Raw genomic sequence first — 18,662 nt, 5'->3', positions numbered from 1 at the left:
ATATACAGGGGGAGGAGGTCCCCCTCAGTCACAGTCATAGGGGAGGGGAGTAAGGGGAAAATGGGGAGGGAGGGAGGAATGGGAGGATACAAGGGAGGGGATAACCACTGAGATTTAATATGAATAAATCAATAAAATAAAATTTAAAAAAACTTGCAAATAAACTATTTTTATTTTGTTATTAACTATTCACAGAATAAAATTGCTTGTAATGGACTATGCAGTTTTCACGATGTGATTTTTTTTTTTTTTTTACATCCTGATTGTATCCCTCTCCCTCATCTCCTTCCAATCTTCCCTCCCTCCCCTAGTCCTCAAAAGGGAGCCATCCTCCCCTAACATCTGGTACCAGTCTATCAAGTGTCATCTGTACTACTGGTAATCTCTCTCTCTGTGGCCTGGCAAGGCTGCCCTGTCATGGGGATGTGATCAAAGTTCGGTAGCCACCGTCCATGTCCGAAGTAGTTTCTACTCTCCATATTGTGGGACCCACAAGGAGCCTGTGCTACTACTTCTGAGCAGAGGGTCTAAGTCTACATCATACATAGACCTTGGTTGATGTTTTGTAGTATAGTTATCCTAATCTCCACTTATGAGTGAGTATATACCATGCGTGTCTTTCTGGGTCTGGGTTACCTCACTCAGGATAATCTTTCCTAGTTCTATCCACTTGTCTGCAAATTTCAGAATTTCCTTGTTTTTAATAGCTGAATAGTATTCCGTTGTGTAAATGTACCACAGTTTATCATTTCTTCATTTGAGGGACATCTAGGTTGCTTCCAGATTCTGGCTATTACAAATAAAATTGCTATGAACATAGTCAAGCAAAGGTCCTTGTTGTATGGTAGAGCATCTTTTGGATATATTTGCAGGAGTGCTATGGCCTAGGCCTTTTTTTGTTTTGTTTTGTTTTGTTTTGTTTTGTTTTTTGTTTTTCAAGACAGGGTCTCTCTGTGTTAGCCTTGGCTGTCCTGGACTCACTTTGTAGACCAGGCTGGCCTCAAATTCACAGCAGTCTGCCTGCCTCTGCCTCCCGAATGCTGGGATTAATGGCCTGGGTCTTGAAGTAGAATTATTCCCAATTTTTGAGAAATCTCCAGATTGATTTTGAAAGTGGTTGTACAAAGTTGCACTCCCACCAGCAATGGAGGAATGTTCTCCTTTCTAATGAATCTACTCCTCAACTTAATGTCTTAATTGTCACCCACAAGGTTATTTTTAATTCACTGGTATAGAATTTTGTATATTGATGCAAAATACGTTGAATTTTAGATACAGTGGTATAGAACTCCAATGTAAAATAATTCTTCATACACATTATATATATTTCTTCTCTAATATGTGGTATTGTACCCATATACCTCAATTACAATACAAGGTTTACTTCCAATACTTTGAAAGTGCGATTGCAGGCTGTTTAGGATAAGTAAGTTATACAAATTATTAGTTCATCAAATCATGGTCATATTAATTACTAGCCTATTTTTACCACAAGAATATACATCTTAGGTGTAACAGATAGATATGATTCTATAGAAAGATAGGTAAAATAAATAAGGTCTTCAAAAACCTCAGAGATGTACAGAATATGTCATTTAAATGTTTTTATTATGTCAAAGATAGATTTACAATGAGACAGTATAACTCCTGGCAGCACCCAGCCTACCTTAAAGAGGATGATGAGCATCAAAGAACCTCTTTATACAGATGGCTTCAAATGTAGCAAACAAGCCACTGGGCAAAATGTCCTCATTTCTACCACAGACAGAATCCTACCTAAAAAGGGGCAAGCTTGGATGCAGGCAGAGTTGACAGCCAAACTCTGTCAAGACAGGGAGAACAAGTACCCTATAGTTCCTGCCTCACAAATGTGTCTTTCAGATATATTGGGCCAGAAGGCTGAAGATGATGCTCCAACATTATAGACAGTTTTGGGTGACTGCTCAGGTAGCAAATTGTCTGTCATCTTCTCATTTGCAAAGCTACTAACCTGTATCTCCTGTATATTCAGATAATTAATTTTATTCCTTCTCAAGTCTCTGATAGGGTTGAAGACCAGATAGTTCAGTTTTACAATTAAGCTTACTTGTTTAGGGATTAAGATGTTTTTAGGTCTAGATAGATGTTTTAAGTTGATAATGATGAGATATGATAGATATTGATTTACATGCAGAATTTTAGATGCACCAAGATAGGAAAGATGTTTCTTCAAGGTTGTTATACACAAATAGCCAAAACACTAAGAATGTAACATTTGTATAATTCCTGATTGTTTCATGGGTCTTTTTGTTGTTGGTAGTTTATTGTTTTTATGTGTAATAATATAAATGTCTGTAAAAATAAAAATATTTAATAATTTTTTTAAAGATTAAAGAAAAAAACATGGATCCAAGAAGATAACCAAGACACGGATGTAATTTTTCATCGTCACCTCTTGTCTAACTTCTTTGGAGTCTCCTGAAGAGTCATGACTGATCTCATTATCTGTTTGTTAAGATATTTTCTCAATTTGTTTTTGTAAATTGAGGTTACCTGATGAACAGGAACAGGGCCTGGGCTGCCTCCTAGATGCCCTCCCAGCTCAACAGTGTCTATCTTCTACCTAACACAAGTACACTTATCTGGAAGCCAGAGGTGTCTAATGCATTCTGCTTCCTCAGCCTCTCTCCTCCCTACTCATCAGATCTCTGCAAGTGGCTCCAGGGGAACAACTGGAAATCAGCAAAGCTATGGAGCTGGGCTATGACAGGACACGCTACCTCTTTCTAATTTCCATTAGGCTAACCCTGACTCCTCCTGTACGTACAATAGTGTGCTATAACAAAGGATGCTAATTAGGTGATGGAAATTTCTCTAACCTAATTCATTAGCAGTCCAGCTGTTACAGGTGAATGGGTGGGCAGGTTCAGCCGAGCAGCAACTGGCCTGTTCCTTCCTCTGCTCAATTACACCCCGGGAATGTTCCCGTTGAAGAGAGAGTTGACTGGATAATTAATCCTCCTCTGTCTAAGCATGAGTTTACTGAGCCTGAATGGTGTGAAGTGGAACTTTTGTGCTCACAGACCTCAAGGAAGCTCAAACAGGCAGGTTTATGCTTTATACATTAATACCACAGAATATAACTGTTCATTTAAATTATCTGAGGTTCCAAAGTCTATTTAATATAAAAAACAAAAGAACAACAACAAAAACAAGCTGAAGCTGTATTTTCTCATACAACTGTCTGATCCTTTGATGTCAAGAACAATATTTATCTTCCTGTATTTACAGGACAGATCACAAGATTCCGATGAACAAAACTTCAGGGCTCCTTGCTTGACTATGAATCCTCTACCCTCAAATAAATTAGTGTCTGCCCTGTAATGTTCTAGAATGCCCCTCAGAGAGGCAGCATGGCACAGTGGGGATGCTTTAGAATCTCACTGTCCAGGCTTCAAATCCAGACACACCAAGTGGTTGATCTGGAAAAGTGGCCTAAGGAAACTATTTCTGCATCCATAAACCATATACAATAACATCTATGAGGTTTAAGCAAAGTGCATGGAGGAGTAAGCCCTTGCTTTCATGCTGCTCCAGAGCAAGCCTGCAACCAAATGTTTCTTGTATTGCATCATGAGTTTGTCTAATATGATACTTAAGAGTTGGAGTGTTCTGCTACACAGCATTAATACTTACTATATTTTCTTCACATCATAGTTTTTTTTTCAAGTTTTGGTTTTCTTACTAATCTCTGATAGTTGTTTAAGACTAAATTCTAGGATGCAAAGTGCTTAGCAGATCCTGATTGCTTCAGACTATAAGCAATAGCCAGAAAAGAAAACAAGCAAAGCAAAACCAAGAAAACAAAAAAACCCTAAAACCACTCAGAACGCATTAAAGCAATAGCATTTAAACTTCACGGCCCCACCGACAGGACCAAATGGCACTGGCATTGTTACTTACTGCATTTACCTACATGTTCAAGGGGACAGTGTGTGAAATCAACCCGATGCTGAGTACAACTCTGCTATATAATGGTGAATGGGAAAACGAAGAATGGGGCCTCTGAATCAGGCTCTCCCCAAACATGAACAAGGCTGGCATCGCAGAACCACATTTTTTCTGTTTTTTCAATCATCTACTTCATTATCATTTAGTTATTTAACCATTTTTTAAAAATCCAATATTTTAGAGAACAGAAGGCAGGCTCATGAAAATTCTACCAGAATGCACTCTGCCTAACAATGATTGGATTAACTTTGAACTATATGTTACTTAACCCGTCATATTGGTGTTGTCCTACCGTACAATACTCAACTGTTTGGACACAGGGCCATTTGAAAGGAGGGTGATATCCTACTTCTCCCAGATTATGGTCCCACTAGTTTACTGAACACTGCTTAAACAATGAATTCGCTTCTATAATAATTTTCCTCTGTGATACACATCTTTGTTCTTCAAGCCAATATTCTGATGAGGGATACAAGTGCTACTGAAGTAACTGTCACCAGCATTTAGCAATAAACCCAATAATAAATGACTAACTTTAAATAACACCCCTTGCCCTTCAATGAATTATGAGCTATGGGCTCAATAAATATCTTTAGCTATTGTTTGTTTTAAAGGCTGTAATTCATGCAGGGGGACTTTTTTTTTTTTTTTTTTTTGAGTGGGTTACTTTGATGTTGCTGTGAGCACATTTGACAAAGGAACTCAAGTTAAGACTCATTTTGGAGCATGGTTTCAATCTATCTTGGTAGGGAGGTCACTGCAGCAATGTTGTGTGACTGTTCATACCATGGGGAACAAGAAAGCAGAGCCCAAGCTGCAACCCAGGGATGGGCAGATAATCTGTCAAAGTCCTTAGGATGGACTTTTTGCTGGTTTGGTTAGAGCTCATCTCCCAAAGGTTTCACAATATCCCAAGATAACACTAACCAAGTGCAGAACATACTTTCACAACATGAATCTGTGAGGGACACTTCAGATCCAAGTTGCAACCTTTGTTGTACGTTTCTTGGTTGTGTGGACCTTATTCATGTGAGTCTTCTTTAGTGAAAGCAACGTGCACTGGTTTGGCCTAATATATGGTGACATATCACCTAGTTTTTCATATTGTATTTGCACTACTTCTAAATTCTCAGACTAGCTGCACATATGTTTGGTGGGCAAAAGATAATAGAGGAGAATCATTACTGCCTGATTATATAATTTTTTTTGTAAGGAATTGCATCTAGGCAATACACCTTTGCCTAACTTTTTTGGCTTGTTCATTCCTGTGGGCCAGGTAAGCACTTTTTCTGAGCAATGTTTTGGATACAAGCTGATACTGTGTCTGAAAGGTTGAACAAGCCAGTCATGTAATCATGTTATAAACACATACACTTCTAATCCATTTATATTACATAACTTAAACATGAGCACGAATTGAACATTATAATCATTGTAAACATTCCTGACAGGATACATCCCAAGATGAAAAACCCCAGGAATGATTGTAGCAACTTTAGGAAATTCTACTAAAATAAAACTCATTACCCTGCAGTTTCATTTTATTTTATTTTATATTTTTAGCTTATACCAATAGACAATGGAAATTCCTACTTAAATACAATTTATATATGACCAGCATTTCCTTTATTCCTTTTTTGCTTGAAAGTGGATTATACTTAAGGTGTACACATTTTTATATGCATAGCACACTGATCAATACAATCAAGATAACACATACACCTGTCTCTTCAAATACTTAACCTATTTTTAAATGTGGTGAGAACAGTTAGGATATACTTTAGTGAATTCGAAGTCTACACATTCAATCACTGGCAGATTGAATGTATAGGCTTGTAATGACTCATGACTTTCCTGTCTTTGCCTCTCAAGAGCTCTAAGACTACAGACATACATTACAACAACTCTATCTTTTCTATCTTAGATTGACTTCATGAGGGTTTTTAGCTTGCAAGTGTGTACATTCAATATGTGAGTGCCTGGTGTGTTCAGAGGTCAAAGGAGGTTGTTGGATCCTCTGGAAGCTGAGTTAAGGATGGCGTGAGTTACCATCGGTGCTAAGAACTGAGCGCAGGTGTGCTGCAGAGCAACAATCGCTCTTAACCAGTGAAGCATCACTCTTAACTCCCTCCTATACATCTTGCATATTAATTTATCAGCTACATGGTTTGCAAACACATTCATCCAATATTTAGGTCCCCTTTTCATTTGTTGACTATTAGCTTTTCTTAGTAGAAGCCATTTAGTTTGAAGCAGGTCAACGTGTGTGTGTGTGTGTGTGTGTGTGTGTGTGTGTGTGTCTGTGTGTGTTTTCAGTATAATATCCAAACAACTAACTGCTAAGATTATTGTCAGTATCAGAGATGTCCCATTTTCCTCTAGGTATTTCACAGTTTCATGAGTTAGACTTTAAATCTCAGCCCACACAGAGGGGATGTTGAATATGACATAGGAAAAGGAACCTGATTTACCCTTCAGCCAACAGAAGTCTTGTCTTCTCAAAAGCCTTCACAGAAGACACATTCCTTTCTGTATTGTATGTATTCATTTTAAGTCGTGCGTAGGCTTATTTCTGGGATTTCTTCTCTATGTGCATGGGGGCAGGGGCTGCAGGTCTATTTTATGACACCACAATAATACTTGGGTTATCAAAGGCTTTGCCTCCTATCCATGTACTGACATGCCCTTCCCTACCGAGCTTCTGAGATCAGAGATCAGTTGTGTTCATAGTGGTCTGGTATTAAGGTTGTAGAGGATCAAAGCCTTGTAGCCAATATGGAAAAAGGAAATATGACTCTTTCCTAAGAGTGCTTTAGCCATCTGGCTTTATTGTTGTTCGATACCAAATTTAAGAGTTTTTTTTTTTCAACGTATGTGAAAAATAGAACATAGGGAATTTTTAGAGGGACCATATCGATCCTGTAGAACCCTTTGCATTGTTGGTACTGAGGCAGTGTAATGGTTAGGAAGTTAGTCTAAATCTCTATTTTTCCAATTAAGTAAAGTCTTGTGATGAATCGTGTTCCAACTTTATCCTTGCTTATAAAGCAAATCTTAGTGTTTGTTTATCCTGAATTCTCACATGCTTTAAAATCTTTATCCTAGTATGTGAATGTATGCAGTCTACCCCCTCAACTGCTATTACGAAAAACTTGAATATATGGGTACGGATATAGAAGTTAAATACACTATAATGGCACAAAGTTCTTCAGTCCTTTTTAGTAGGATACGAAAGTCTTATCATGTATTTTTAAATTATTTAATTAAAATACAATTTCATAATTTCCCACTTTCCTTCTGTCTACATGTCCCTGATCACCCTCTTCTTTAACAATTGTGGTACATACACATCTAAACGAGTGACCAGATAAGTTTAATCTGCTGAGTCTATTCCCTGTCGCCTGGATATGATGTTTGCCACTACAAATTGGATAACCAATCAGGGGGTTAATCCCTGGGGAAGTTAGTTGCCCTTCTCTCACCACTTGTAAATTGCTTGCGGCTCTTCATCTAGGATAGGGCCCTGGAAGGTTTTCCATCTATGCTGGGATATCGAGTGGCATTAGTTAGCATTGGGCAGGTCTTGTTTGGGTAACCATGCTGTTGAGATTTCATATGGGGAGCATCCCTGTCACTGGCAGAAGGCACAGTCTCACAGCCGACTTTCTGGTCCTCTTCCACGATGTCCCCTGAAACTCAGGTACAGGAGCTGTGTTGTCAATACATCACCACTTGGGGCAGGGGAGCACCCGACAGTCAGTTGTTCTTTGTGACTAACTAGTTGTGGCCCTCCATAACTGTCACCTTTTGCTGCAGAAAGCAGCTTCTTTGATGAGAGGTGAGAGCTACACTTATCTGCGGGCATAAGGACAAGTGAGCATTCCGAATGCAGGTTGGAATTATACTGGTTTGGGAAAGTAGCAGTAGCAGGTTTCTCCTGCAAGATCTGTGACCTCTTCTGAGGAATAGGGGAGGGGGTAAGTGTTGGGAGGGGCAGAAGGAGAGGAGGGAGGAGCTACATGATGGGGATGTAAAGTGAAGAAATCAATTTTAAAGATTTATAAACAGAACAACAACAAAAAAAAAGACCCATGACCTCACTAGCCATGTGTAGTTTCGTAGGTTTATAGGACCAGGCATGATTTCCCTCTGGTTAAGTACTTTAACTTAGGCCTTAGGTACCCTTAGAGAGCTGTTGGCTAACTCCGAGAGGTAAGTACCACGGTTGCACCTTTAGGGATAGCTTACCAGGCTGGGCATTGTTGTGGCTTCGTAGTTGCTACAGCTGGGTAGGACAGTCAATTGCATTCCTCCCTCAGCAGCATGCACAGCACCTTCCGGTACAGTAAAAGCTAATCTTCAAATGGGAGGATTTGAGATTAATTCTAGTTCTAATTATGTCCTATGCCCAAAGTGTTCAGAGTCTTCAACAATGGGGACTTACCTTCAGCTTCTGAGACTGGTCTTACTCACAGGTTATACTAAAAACTGTTAAGAACTAGTTCTTTCTGTCAGGAAAGCAGGATCCACAGTGGCGTCCAGCTTTGCAAGCAGCTCTCTGAAGTGCCCTGGATACGTCACTTAACTACTGCGGACGTTCCTCAGCATTCCTAGCACTAATGTGGACAGAGAAGTAGTTGGAAGGAATTGGTCTCTTTTGTCCCTTGAAGCCCTAATGATTTCAAGGGCTGCCTTTCTAAACGGAGTGTGAATGTTTCAGGTCATCGGTCAAAACCCCTTCTCTGTGACTGACTGCATTCTTCCTGTGGGGCACTTCTCACTAGTCAGCTTGCGCTAGGCATCCTAGGACAGTGTTGAACTGCACTGTGGAGGGGCTGGTGACAGCTGGAGGAGGGATGAAAAGGAGGAGACACAAGTGCACTGTGCAATACACTTTTATTTTCCTTTTACCTTTGCAGTCATCTTTGAGTAATTGTGTAAACAATAGAATGGAATGGAATTACATTAAATTGTATGCAAATGGTTCTAGAACACCTTAATGATTATGACAAGGCAATTATAAATAACGTCTTTCCTTAGTAATATATAGTTGCTTTTTAAAGTACATTAAAGAGCTGCCATATCTAGGGTTAGCTAGGAAAGAGCAATGGTACCATCCCAGGAGCCCCACCTCCTTTGCAGGTGTTGACTCCAAATTTGAAAATCCTAAGTTTTACTAGGTTCATAATACATAGTCAAGCAGAAGGTTCTTGGGTTGGAAATATTTATTCTTGAACGTTTACAGCATCTTTTACCTTTTGTCATTGCACAAAACCCTTTCAATTATTTTTCACACCACTTGTGTATTCTCCGGAGTTTCAAGTAAAACTCAGATCCGGGTGTTGTCAAGTTTATCACCTTCAAAATAACAAATCCTATCGCTGGAGAAGAGCCGAATCAGAGACAGGGGCTGTGGTTAGCAAGCTAACAGAATAACAACAAGTTGACTGTATTCTAAATGTCCCGATGACGCAGAATTGAAGTATGCCACCTTATGCAGTGCGGGTTTTAGATCTGAGACTAGTCCAGAGTAAAGCAGCCTCAGGCACATTCGTAATATGAAAGTTCGCAAGGCACCTCCCTCTCCCAAGAGGCAACTGGATTGTGGACTGGATTTTAGGCAAACCAACCAAAACAGCAAAGCATCCAAATTCTTAATTCAGTCATTTCAAAAATTAGAAGCTACAAATACTCCAAAGATAGACCTGAAACTTTTTGTTTAAATAACAAGAGATCAACTGCAAGAAGCATATAATCAAAACTTTTCCCCCCTCTTGCTAAGGTGTGTAAAGCATAAATATATGAAAAATAAAATTCACAGTCAGTTTTAAAACTAGAATTCAAGTTTGGCTAATAAATCTTAATTTTATAAGTATATTAATTTCTAGGTACAACATAAAAGAGGCAGTATTGTCAGATGTACAATTAAAGTATTAAACAGAAATACAACAGGAAAAGGAGAAAAGGCTTCTGGTAGAAGATTCCTTTTGTTGCCAAGAGATAGAGTGTGTTTCAGACTCCTCACTTACAGGCTATCCAAAGTGACAGCTAAGGATAGTAAATAGCTTTCTGGGGAGAAAGCAGCAGCGCAGCAGTTGCGCAGCTGTGGCGCTCACCTGTTCTCGTACTGTGCGTTGCTGGAGAATAAAGCGGAACTCAGAGTGCTCTAAGTTTTTTTTTTTTTTTAAATTATTATTTTTTTATCCCACTTCATCGAAGCCAGCCTCTTCACAATCTTCCTTATTGGTTGGGATGTGGGAGTGAGGGGGAGGGAGGAAAGAGGCAAAGAGGGGGCTGTGAAGGGGGAGGGGCACGACAGATGAGGGTGACAGCAAGGGACATACATCAGCTCACACTCAACTGAGCAAACCCGATCAGCTTCACTTCATCCGGGATCTCTGCCCCGTCGCAGCCAGAAGCCTGAAAAAGGAAGGAGAAATGGGTCAGTGCTGGTTTTAGAGCCTCATTTGTGGGAGGGCAGATCCTCTCCAGGTCACGGGCTCCTCTTCAAGGAGAGGCCCCACCCAAGACCACACTAGTGAATGACTGATGGCTGGGTACCAAATGCTGTTAGAAATCTGGTCCTGGTGACTTAAACCAGCAGAGGTGTGGTGTGTACAATGGCCACCTAGGCTTTCTGATGAAATTCATATTCTACCTGCCTCAGCATTCCAAGTGGGAAGCCTGAGATGCATGGGAACATCTCTTTAAAAAGGGGGGCTGGGACCTCAGATCACCTCTCCCTGCCACTTGTTTTCTGCCTGTATGATTAGGGGCTCCGCTCTGCCTTGTCTTCCCAGCATGACATGCTACCCCACCACAGACAGGCCCAGATCAATGGAACTGACCAATCACAGACTGGAACCTTCAAAATAGGCAAAGAAGAGATCTCTTCATAAGGTCATTATCTGAAGTATGTTGGTCTCAGAAAAAGATGACTAACAATATTGAAACAGAATTCTATTTTTTTTTAAAAACTTAAATAGCCCTAATCATGGTGTGTCAAAATTTTATTATTTCTATAAATAAGCCACTACTTATTGGGATAATTTCATTGATCCTAATTTGTTGTTTTCATCCTGCTCATTTCTTTTATCCATACATGGACAAGCATGGGTACAAGCACACGCGCACACACACACACACACACACACACACACAGTGGGTGGAGGAGATTGTTATTTTAAAGTTTCTTTACCTTATAATACACTGATCATAATAGGCGATTACAGAAATGCTAAAGGGGGGGAGTTTGATGAATGATTAAATTATCAAAAATTCCTAGGCCAAATTCATGCTAAATTATTTCAACGAATAATAGTTTCTCATAACCATCTGCAAACACCAGCATTCATCTGCTAAGTGCGAACTGTGTGTGCACGAAGCCCAAGCAGGAGTATGTGAAACCGATCTTTGTCAAATGTTTCACTTTTTTTTTTAATTAAATAAGAGCATATACAGGGGGAAGAGGTCTCCCTCAGTCACAGTCATAGGGGAGGGGATTTAGAGGAAAATGGGAGGGAGGGAGGAATGGGAGGATACAAGGGATGGGAAAACAATTTAAATGTAATATGAATAAATTAATAAAGTATATTATAAAAAGAATATAGTTAAAACGTTTTAAACTTCTGAAGACATATTGGTAACTGTCTCCAAAATAACACTCAGTAAATTATGCCAATGTCAAATCAGTGCCCTGAAGGTGGGTAAAATCAGGCAGCATTTATAGCAAAGAAAATATATGCTATGCCTATCCATTGACATCTGTAACTTTCTTTGACATTTGAGCAACTCAGTGAAAACAACTTTCAGTCTCTGCTTTACCTGACTTCCAACAAGGAGATCCAGCACAGCAGAGATTTTAGCAGATGCTCCGTAGTGGCATTTGCCACATCAGTACGGAAGCACTCGGCCCCTTACTTCCTATTCCGCTAAGACTGTTCCTTCCTCTGCCCGTGACATGTTCTTCCTTCCATCCTGTGTGGCTCTACTAAATTTCACTGACTGTCAGCAGAAACCATGGGTTTGGTAGGCAGGTGAGTGACAGCAGCTGAGGACACATTACTGCCACAGCTGGTGGCAAAATGACCCGACTTGCTAGTGCTGAGGACTGTCAAGAGCTTCAAAGCTATGTCACAGATAGGGCAGCAAGATAATCAAAATTTTGTGAAACGAGTAAGAATGAAACCAAAATATCCACAATGGTTGAGCTGACTTGAAGCAAACCAGAACTATGAACTCCTCCAGGAAGGACAGTTCAGTAGTGGGCCCTTGATTGCTGTGGGCACAGAGGGAGTCTCCCCTGAACTCCCCATTGCTGGGCCTTGCAACAGGATGTACTTGTTTCCTAGACAGCCTTGGCTTGGTTGCCTTTAACACTCAGGCACCTTCCACACAGCCTACTGTCCCTAGTCCGTGCTGTGCTCAGCCTCTACGCTCTTTCTCAGTCTATAAAACACCAAGGGAGACTATGTACACAGGATGCAATCACTCAGAGTCAAGGGAGCAAGACCCTTTCAAGAAAGCATTCCAACCTTTAAGACTCATGGTAACTATTTACTGTTTAAAAGGTTGAAGACCCCCCAAAATTATGTTTATGTGGAATATAATCTTTTTATTGACTGTCTCAAAAATTGAAAGTGAGAAAATTTAAAATATTTTGACATTATTGAAGTAAGTTGCTTAGAGTATTTCAAAGTAATGTCTGAGGCTATGTCTCAGTGGTACCTCACATAGGTACCATGCAGCATGAGGCCCTGGGTTCAGGGCCCAGTACTCCTAAAATGCAAAAAACCTCACATATGTTAAAAATATGTTTATGTAGGTTATATTTACAATATTACCTTAGAAATTAGAATATACAGCCTTCAAATATTTGATTACTGATTCATTAAACCTAATAATGAACTCATCCCATGTTAACATAAATAAAAATCTTCATCGAAAATAAAGTCTCCCACAAAGTGTCAGCAGCAACAACAAACCCTGAGGAGGCCGATGACGCGACTTAACATTTCTGCAAACTTCTGTAACCTTCTGCTTACGACGACAGCTGGATTCTTGTATGCCCTGCTGCATTCATTCTCCACTGCCTGCTCTCAAGTGTGTGAAGACAAACCCAGCTTCACGCAAACCCGGGTTTAGAAAGGGGGAGTATTTTTAGAAGCTTTTCCAAACGCTGTTTGTTACAATACCAAAACTTTCCTAGCAGTAATTCTGAAAGGTTAGCTGCAGTGTGAATCCCAAACAAGAGTGCTGAACTTTCCGTGCTACGTTCCATTAAAATCCACAGGTCCCCTCTGCCCTTTGAGTGGATCTTTACCTGGGTGTGATTTTTTTTAAGCACCATCGAGTTTTATAGATCTTCTAAAGGTTATTTCATTACAGAATATGAATGTTATACAGTGTAAACAAACCGTAGCCATTGATACAGTCTCATCAGAAAAGCCTCTAAGTATTTGGGGGCTGAAGTTTTCTAAAACTTCATTTTCCTTTGAAAATTCCAATTTCTTTCTTTTTTAAAAATATTTTTTAAAGATGCATTTATTTATTACATATACAGTGTTCTGCCTGCATGTACACCTGCACGCCAGAAGATCTCATTATAGATGGTTGTGAGCCACCATGTGGTTGCTGGGAATTGAACTCAGGACCTTTGGAAGAGCAGCCCATGCTTTTAACCGCTGAGCCATCTCTCCAGCCCAAATGAAACTTTCTTTTTCTTTTTTGGTTTTTCAAGACAGGGTTTCTCTGTATAGCCTTGGTTGTCCTGGACTCGCTTTGTAGACCAGGCTAGCCTTGAACTCACAGAGATCCGCCTGCCTCTACCTCCTGAGTGCTGGGATTAAAGGCATGCGCTACTACTCCCGGCGCAAATTCCAATTTCTTACCGACAACAAATAGTGTCAGGTTTTAAGGTGTGGGTAGGAAGAACCTTAGCTGACACCCAGCTATTCGTGAGGGCGTTTCCTGTAGCCCCTGACTGTACTTGCGTTGCATACCAAAGGAATGATCTGCCCCCAATTTTATTCCACAGAGTAGTAAGTAGACATGAGTTCAGGTTGAATTTTAATAAAGCCAGAAGTGTTCCCTGTCTCATTAGGAGCAGCTTTAAGTGAACCCAACTTGACTTTTCACAGGCATGTGGCATAATGAAAGACAGACTGAAGCTGCTTCCTTGAGTTACGGCAGCACTGTGAGATTGACTTAGCATGACCTTTGTGCCAAGGTCAACATAGTGGAAAAGGCAGTGCAACACCATCTTAGTGGTATCCGAAGAGTGTCATGACATCCAGAATCTTCTAGAAGGGTCACAGGGAATCTCAGAGGCCCATGAATTCCCTACACTTTTGTGTATCTCAGCTTCAAAATGAAGTTTAAGGAACTGACAAATGTTGGAGTGATGTTATCGTAGCACCGTGAAGAGGTTGTAAATTCAACTGCTGATTTCTGTACCAGCAGAGAGCTGAGTACACACCTTACTTTGGTATTTTTAAGCATCACCTGTCTCAATGTTTTATAAACATCGCTCTCCATCACCTTCTGATTGGTTGAATGAAAAGCTAAACCACCCATAGCAAAGGCAGGAGAACATAGGACTTGCGACAGAGATGGGAACTCTGGGGAAAAAAAGGATGTGCAAGAAGATTCACCTAGGAGACATGGAGGAAGGCAGGTATATGAAAATGAAGGAGAGGTCATGAGCCATGTGGCGGAACAGAGATTCATATGAATGGGTTAACAGAGGTTTTAAGAGCTAGCCGGGAACAACAGAAAGCTAAGGCTTAAAGCTGTTAAAAATAACTATTAAGTCTCCATGTCATTACTCGGAGCTAGAGTGGACATAGATAGTCCAAACAGTTTTAGACAAATGGGATTCCATAAAATTAATCTGTGCACAGCAAGCAATTACCAGATCGAAGAGACATCACACAGAATGGGAACAAATACAGACTTTGCTAATTGTGCATTGGACAAGGATTCATATGAAAAATAAACAAGCAACTAGAAAAGCTAAATAACAAAACCCTACATCATTCAATCAATAAGTAGCTTAGTGAACTGAATAGATAGGTTTCAAAAGAATTCTAGCAGTCAATAAATATTTGAAGAGGTGTTTAGCATCCTAACATCCTTAGCTATTAAGGAACTGATAACTAAAACTTTTGAGATTTTTATCTCACTACAGAATGGCCATCATTAAGGACAAACACCAGTAAATGTGGGTAAGGATATAGGGGAAGAACAACCCCCTTATGCACTGGAATAAAATCCTGTACAGCCACCACAGAAATCCGCACAGGGGTCTTCATCTTTCTATTGCTGTGACAAAACACCATGACCAATCCAACTTACTAAAAGAGTGCTTACTTACAATTACAGTTTCAGAGGGTTAGCGTTTATAACGCAGGACAAAGACATGGTGTCAGGATCAGATGAGAGCTCACATCTTGATCAGCAAGAGGTAGAGAGAATATACTAGAAATTGTGGGACACTTAAAGTTCATCCTCATGACACACCTCTACCAAAAGGGCTACAGCACTTAACCTTTGCCAAATAGTTCTACCAACTGGGTACCAAGTCATCAAACATATGCACCTTAGAATTATCATATGACTCAGCTATAATACTTTTAGTAGATACCGAATGACTGTAAGTCAACACACCACAGAGATACTTGGACATCTATATTCACTGATGCTGCATCATAACAGCGAGTTTCAGAAAGATAAATGCCATATTTTCTCTTGTATGCAGTGTATGTATGCGCGCGCACGCGCGCGCGCACACACACACACACACACACAAACACGGCAGTGGGAGAGAGTTCCAGACACATAGAGACACAGACATGAAATCAAAACAGGGAAAATAACAGAGTAAAGAGAAAGGCATTAGGAAAAACAAACTGTATTGACATATGTGTATGAGAATATTATAATGAAACCTATTCTTTTTATGCTAACTTAAGAAAGAAGGAAATTAGAACGTGCTACGCCAGAATATGAAGCTCTGGCATTTCGACTACTATAAGTAAAAGACACCCTTTGTCTTAAGAGTTTCTAATGCTACCATGACAAAAAAGCAAGTTGAGGATGAAAGAATTTATTTGGCTCACACTTCCACATTGTAGTCTACTGCTGAAGGAAGCCAAGAGAGGAACTCAAACACAGCAGGAACCTGGAGGCAGGAGTTGATGTAGAGGCCATGGAAGGATGCAGCTTACTGGCTCGGTCTTCATGTCTCTATCAGCCTACTTTCTTTTAGAGCATAGGACCACCAGTCCATTGAGCTAGGCCCTCCCTCACTAATCACTAATGAAAAAAAATATCCAACATGCCTGATTATGGCCTGAGCTTGAGGCATTATCTCAGTTGAAGCTTCCTGCTCTATACTGTCTGTAGGTAGCTTTTATTAAGCTGACACAAAACTATAAAACTAGCTAACACACTCTTAAAGATGAAAACTGTGGGATCAGACTTCAAAGACAGCTTTCTCTACATAGATCATTCCAGGCCAGCTAGGGCTATACAATGAGGTCTTGTCTAAACAACCAAACAGACAAACAGACAAACATCATCATCATCATCATCATCAACAACAAAAAAACAGTAGGTAGAGAAAATGTACTCTGACCTTCATCAAACAACAGTTAAAATTCTTCAGTGGAAAGTATTCTATCTGTACCTAGAAGAAGCAACCAAGGTAAAAAAACAAAAAAAACAAAAAAACAAAAACAAAACAAAACAAAAAAAACCAAATAAACAAACAAACAAAAAACAAAAAACATGCCAAAATAGATCTGTACAAACCAATCTTGTTAAGTTATATCTGCATTCCATCTGAACATTGCAAATACTTCCATTAAAAAAAAAAAGAATAGTTTAAAAACAAATCTAACAAAAATTCTACTCCTAGATGTGCAGGTTCCAATGTAAAACCACAAGAACCATGATGGTCCAAGGCAACATGATTTCTCTAAACATGCCTATTCCCACAGTAATGGCTTCCAAAGTAAGTGAACACAGAATCCCAGACAAAGAATTCAAAAGTTGAGTGATCACACACACACACACACACACACACACACACACACACACACACACCACTAATCAAAGAGGGAGCAATCAGCTGAATGAAACAAGGAAACCCGTATAAGACAGCTAAATGGAATTCAATAAGGAGATGAAAATCTGAACTCCTGGCAGTGAAGAGTCAAGAAAGTCAAATGAAAATCTCAGTGGAGGACTTATCAATAGAATGGACCGATAAGACAGAGCACTGGGGCTTGGCGATAAAGTAGAGGGGCTAAGAGTATTTGTACAGCATCAAGTATAAATTAGTAATAAAGTATTACTAGAACATATAAAATCTACATTTCCACCCACAGCTCCATCACTAATTATTCTTTCCCTATGCCCTCTTGCCCAGTGTTACTTTTTTGTTCTGTATACTTTCTTGATTTTTGTCCAGATTTTTGTTCAACATTAATGGCTATGTTGGGTACTCATTTCCTGAATTTGTATGCCTTTTGAAAAATCTCATTATTCATCAATGTAAATATTTCTCTCTTCCCCCTTCTTAAAAATGAAACAAAAGAAACCAAGCATCTAGGTCTTAATGCACTCCACTCTGACCTCAAACTCAAGAGTTCTCCTGACTGCCTCCCAGGCTCTGGAATCATAAGTATATGCCATCACACTCGTGACCTGTAGAGTTATTTCTCAGGCTTAACCAAAAACACAAGGAAGACATAAAGTTGGCCTCCCACACAAAAGAAAAACACACACATTCCCAGGGACTTTACATAGCCATACAGAACAGCATGACTGTTAGCATTCAAGCATACAGTCAGATCCCTGAAGCTCCCTTCCTGACTCCTCCACGCAGGCTGCAGGAACTGCATGTGCCTGGGCAGGAGCTGAAGATACAGCAGTTCAGTGCCAACCTTCTGCCCTTCTGCCCCAAAGGAGGATGTGTTTCGGCATCAGTGGGAACATTTGAAACCATACTAAAGCCCCTTTCTGCCCCATGGGTGGTGACTCAGCTGGTCTGGGTACAGCCCGGCATGCTCTAAGCTCCCCAGGAAACGACAGGGAACCATGGAGTTTGAGAGGCAGGCTTTATTTACTCTAGTGCTTCATGGAGCGTGAAACGTGTGTTTCCCGTGAAGCCTTGGGTCTCAAACTTGCGGCTCCCAGTTTCCCGTTCTCACTTAAACAGCTAAGGAGACTCCTGTGCCTAAGAGATCATCTGTCCCAGGGCCCGCAGCCTGGAAAAAGGTCCTATACTTCCATTTTATCACAGGTTTCTATGCAACTCGCTGGTCTCTGGCCCACATTTGGCCATCCTTTGCTTCAGACAGAACAAGAAGCAGGAGGCTGCCACGTGGACCTTCTGAACAGGCAGAGAGCCTCAGATGTCAGCCTGGGTGCCCTGCAGTAAGGGGGAAAAGCTAAAAATGCTCAAATAGTTTTCTGTCCCGATCTTGACTTTATCCTTGTTTCAGGAAAAGATATAGTCATGCAAGATGCAAGATCCAAGATCCAAGTAGACCTAAGCCCAGAGCCCCTAGAAATAAGCCCCTTAGTCATTAATCATCAAAATGCTTATGAAATCTCTATATGTGGTGTACATAATGTTATTACATTTCAGCAACTAAAATCTATAA

General features: G+C 40.2%; 1 protein-coding gene across 1 annotated transcript in view; it reads right to left on the bottom strand.

Annotated features, from left to right (window-relative positions):
• Window positions 1-8,705: 8,705 nt before the first annotated feature.
• Stk39 (serine/threonine kinase 39) overlaps window positions 8,706-18,662 on the bottom strand; it is a 273,478-nt gene continuing 263,521 nt past the window's right edge. Inside the window, exon 18 of the mRNA XM_051166094.1 lies at window positions 8,706-10,410. Within this exon, the coding sequence (XP_051022051.1) occupies window positions 10,336-10,410 (75 nt within the window). The 3' untranslated portion in view covers window positions 8,706-10,335. The remainder of the gene's footprint in view (window positions 10,411-18,662) is intronic.

Source organism: Acomys russatus, chromosome 24 (genome assembly GCF_903995435.1).
Source record: "Acomys russatus chromosome 24, mAcoRus1.1, whole genome shotgun sequence".
Classification (NCBI taxonomy): Eukaryota; Metazoa; Chordata; class Mammalia; order Rodentia; family Muridae; genus Acomys; species Acomys russatus.
This window is presented reverse-complemented; position numbering and strand designations above follow the sequence as displayed.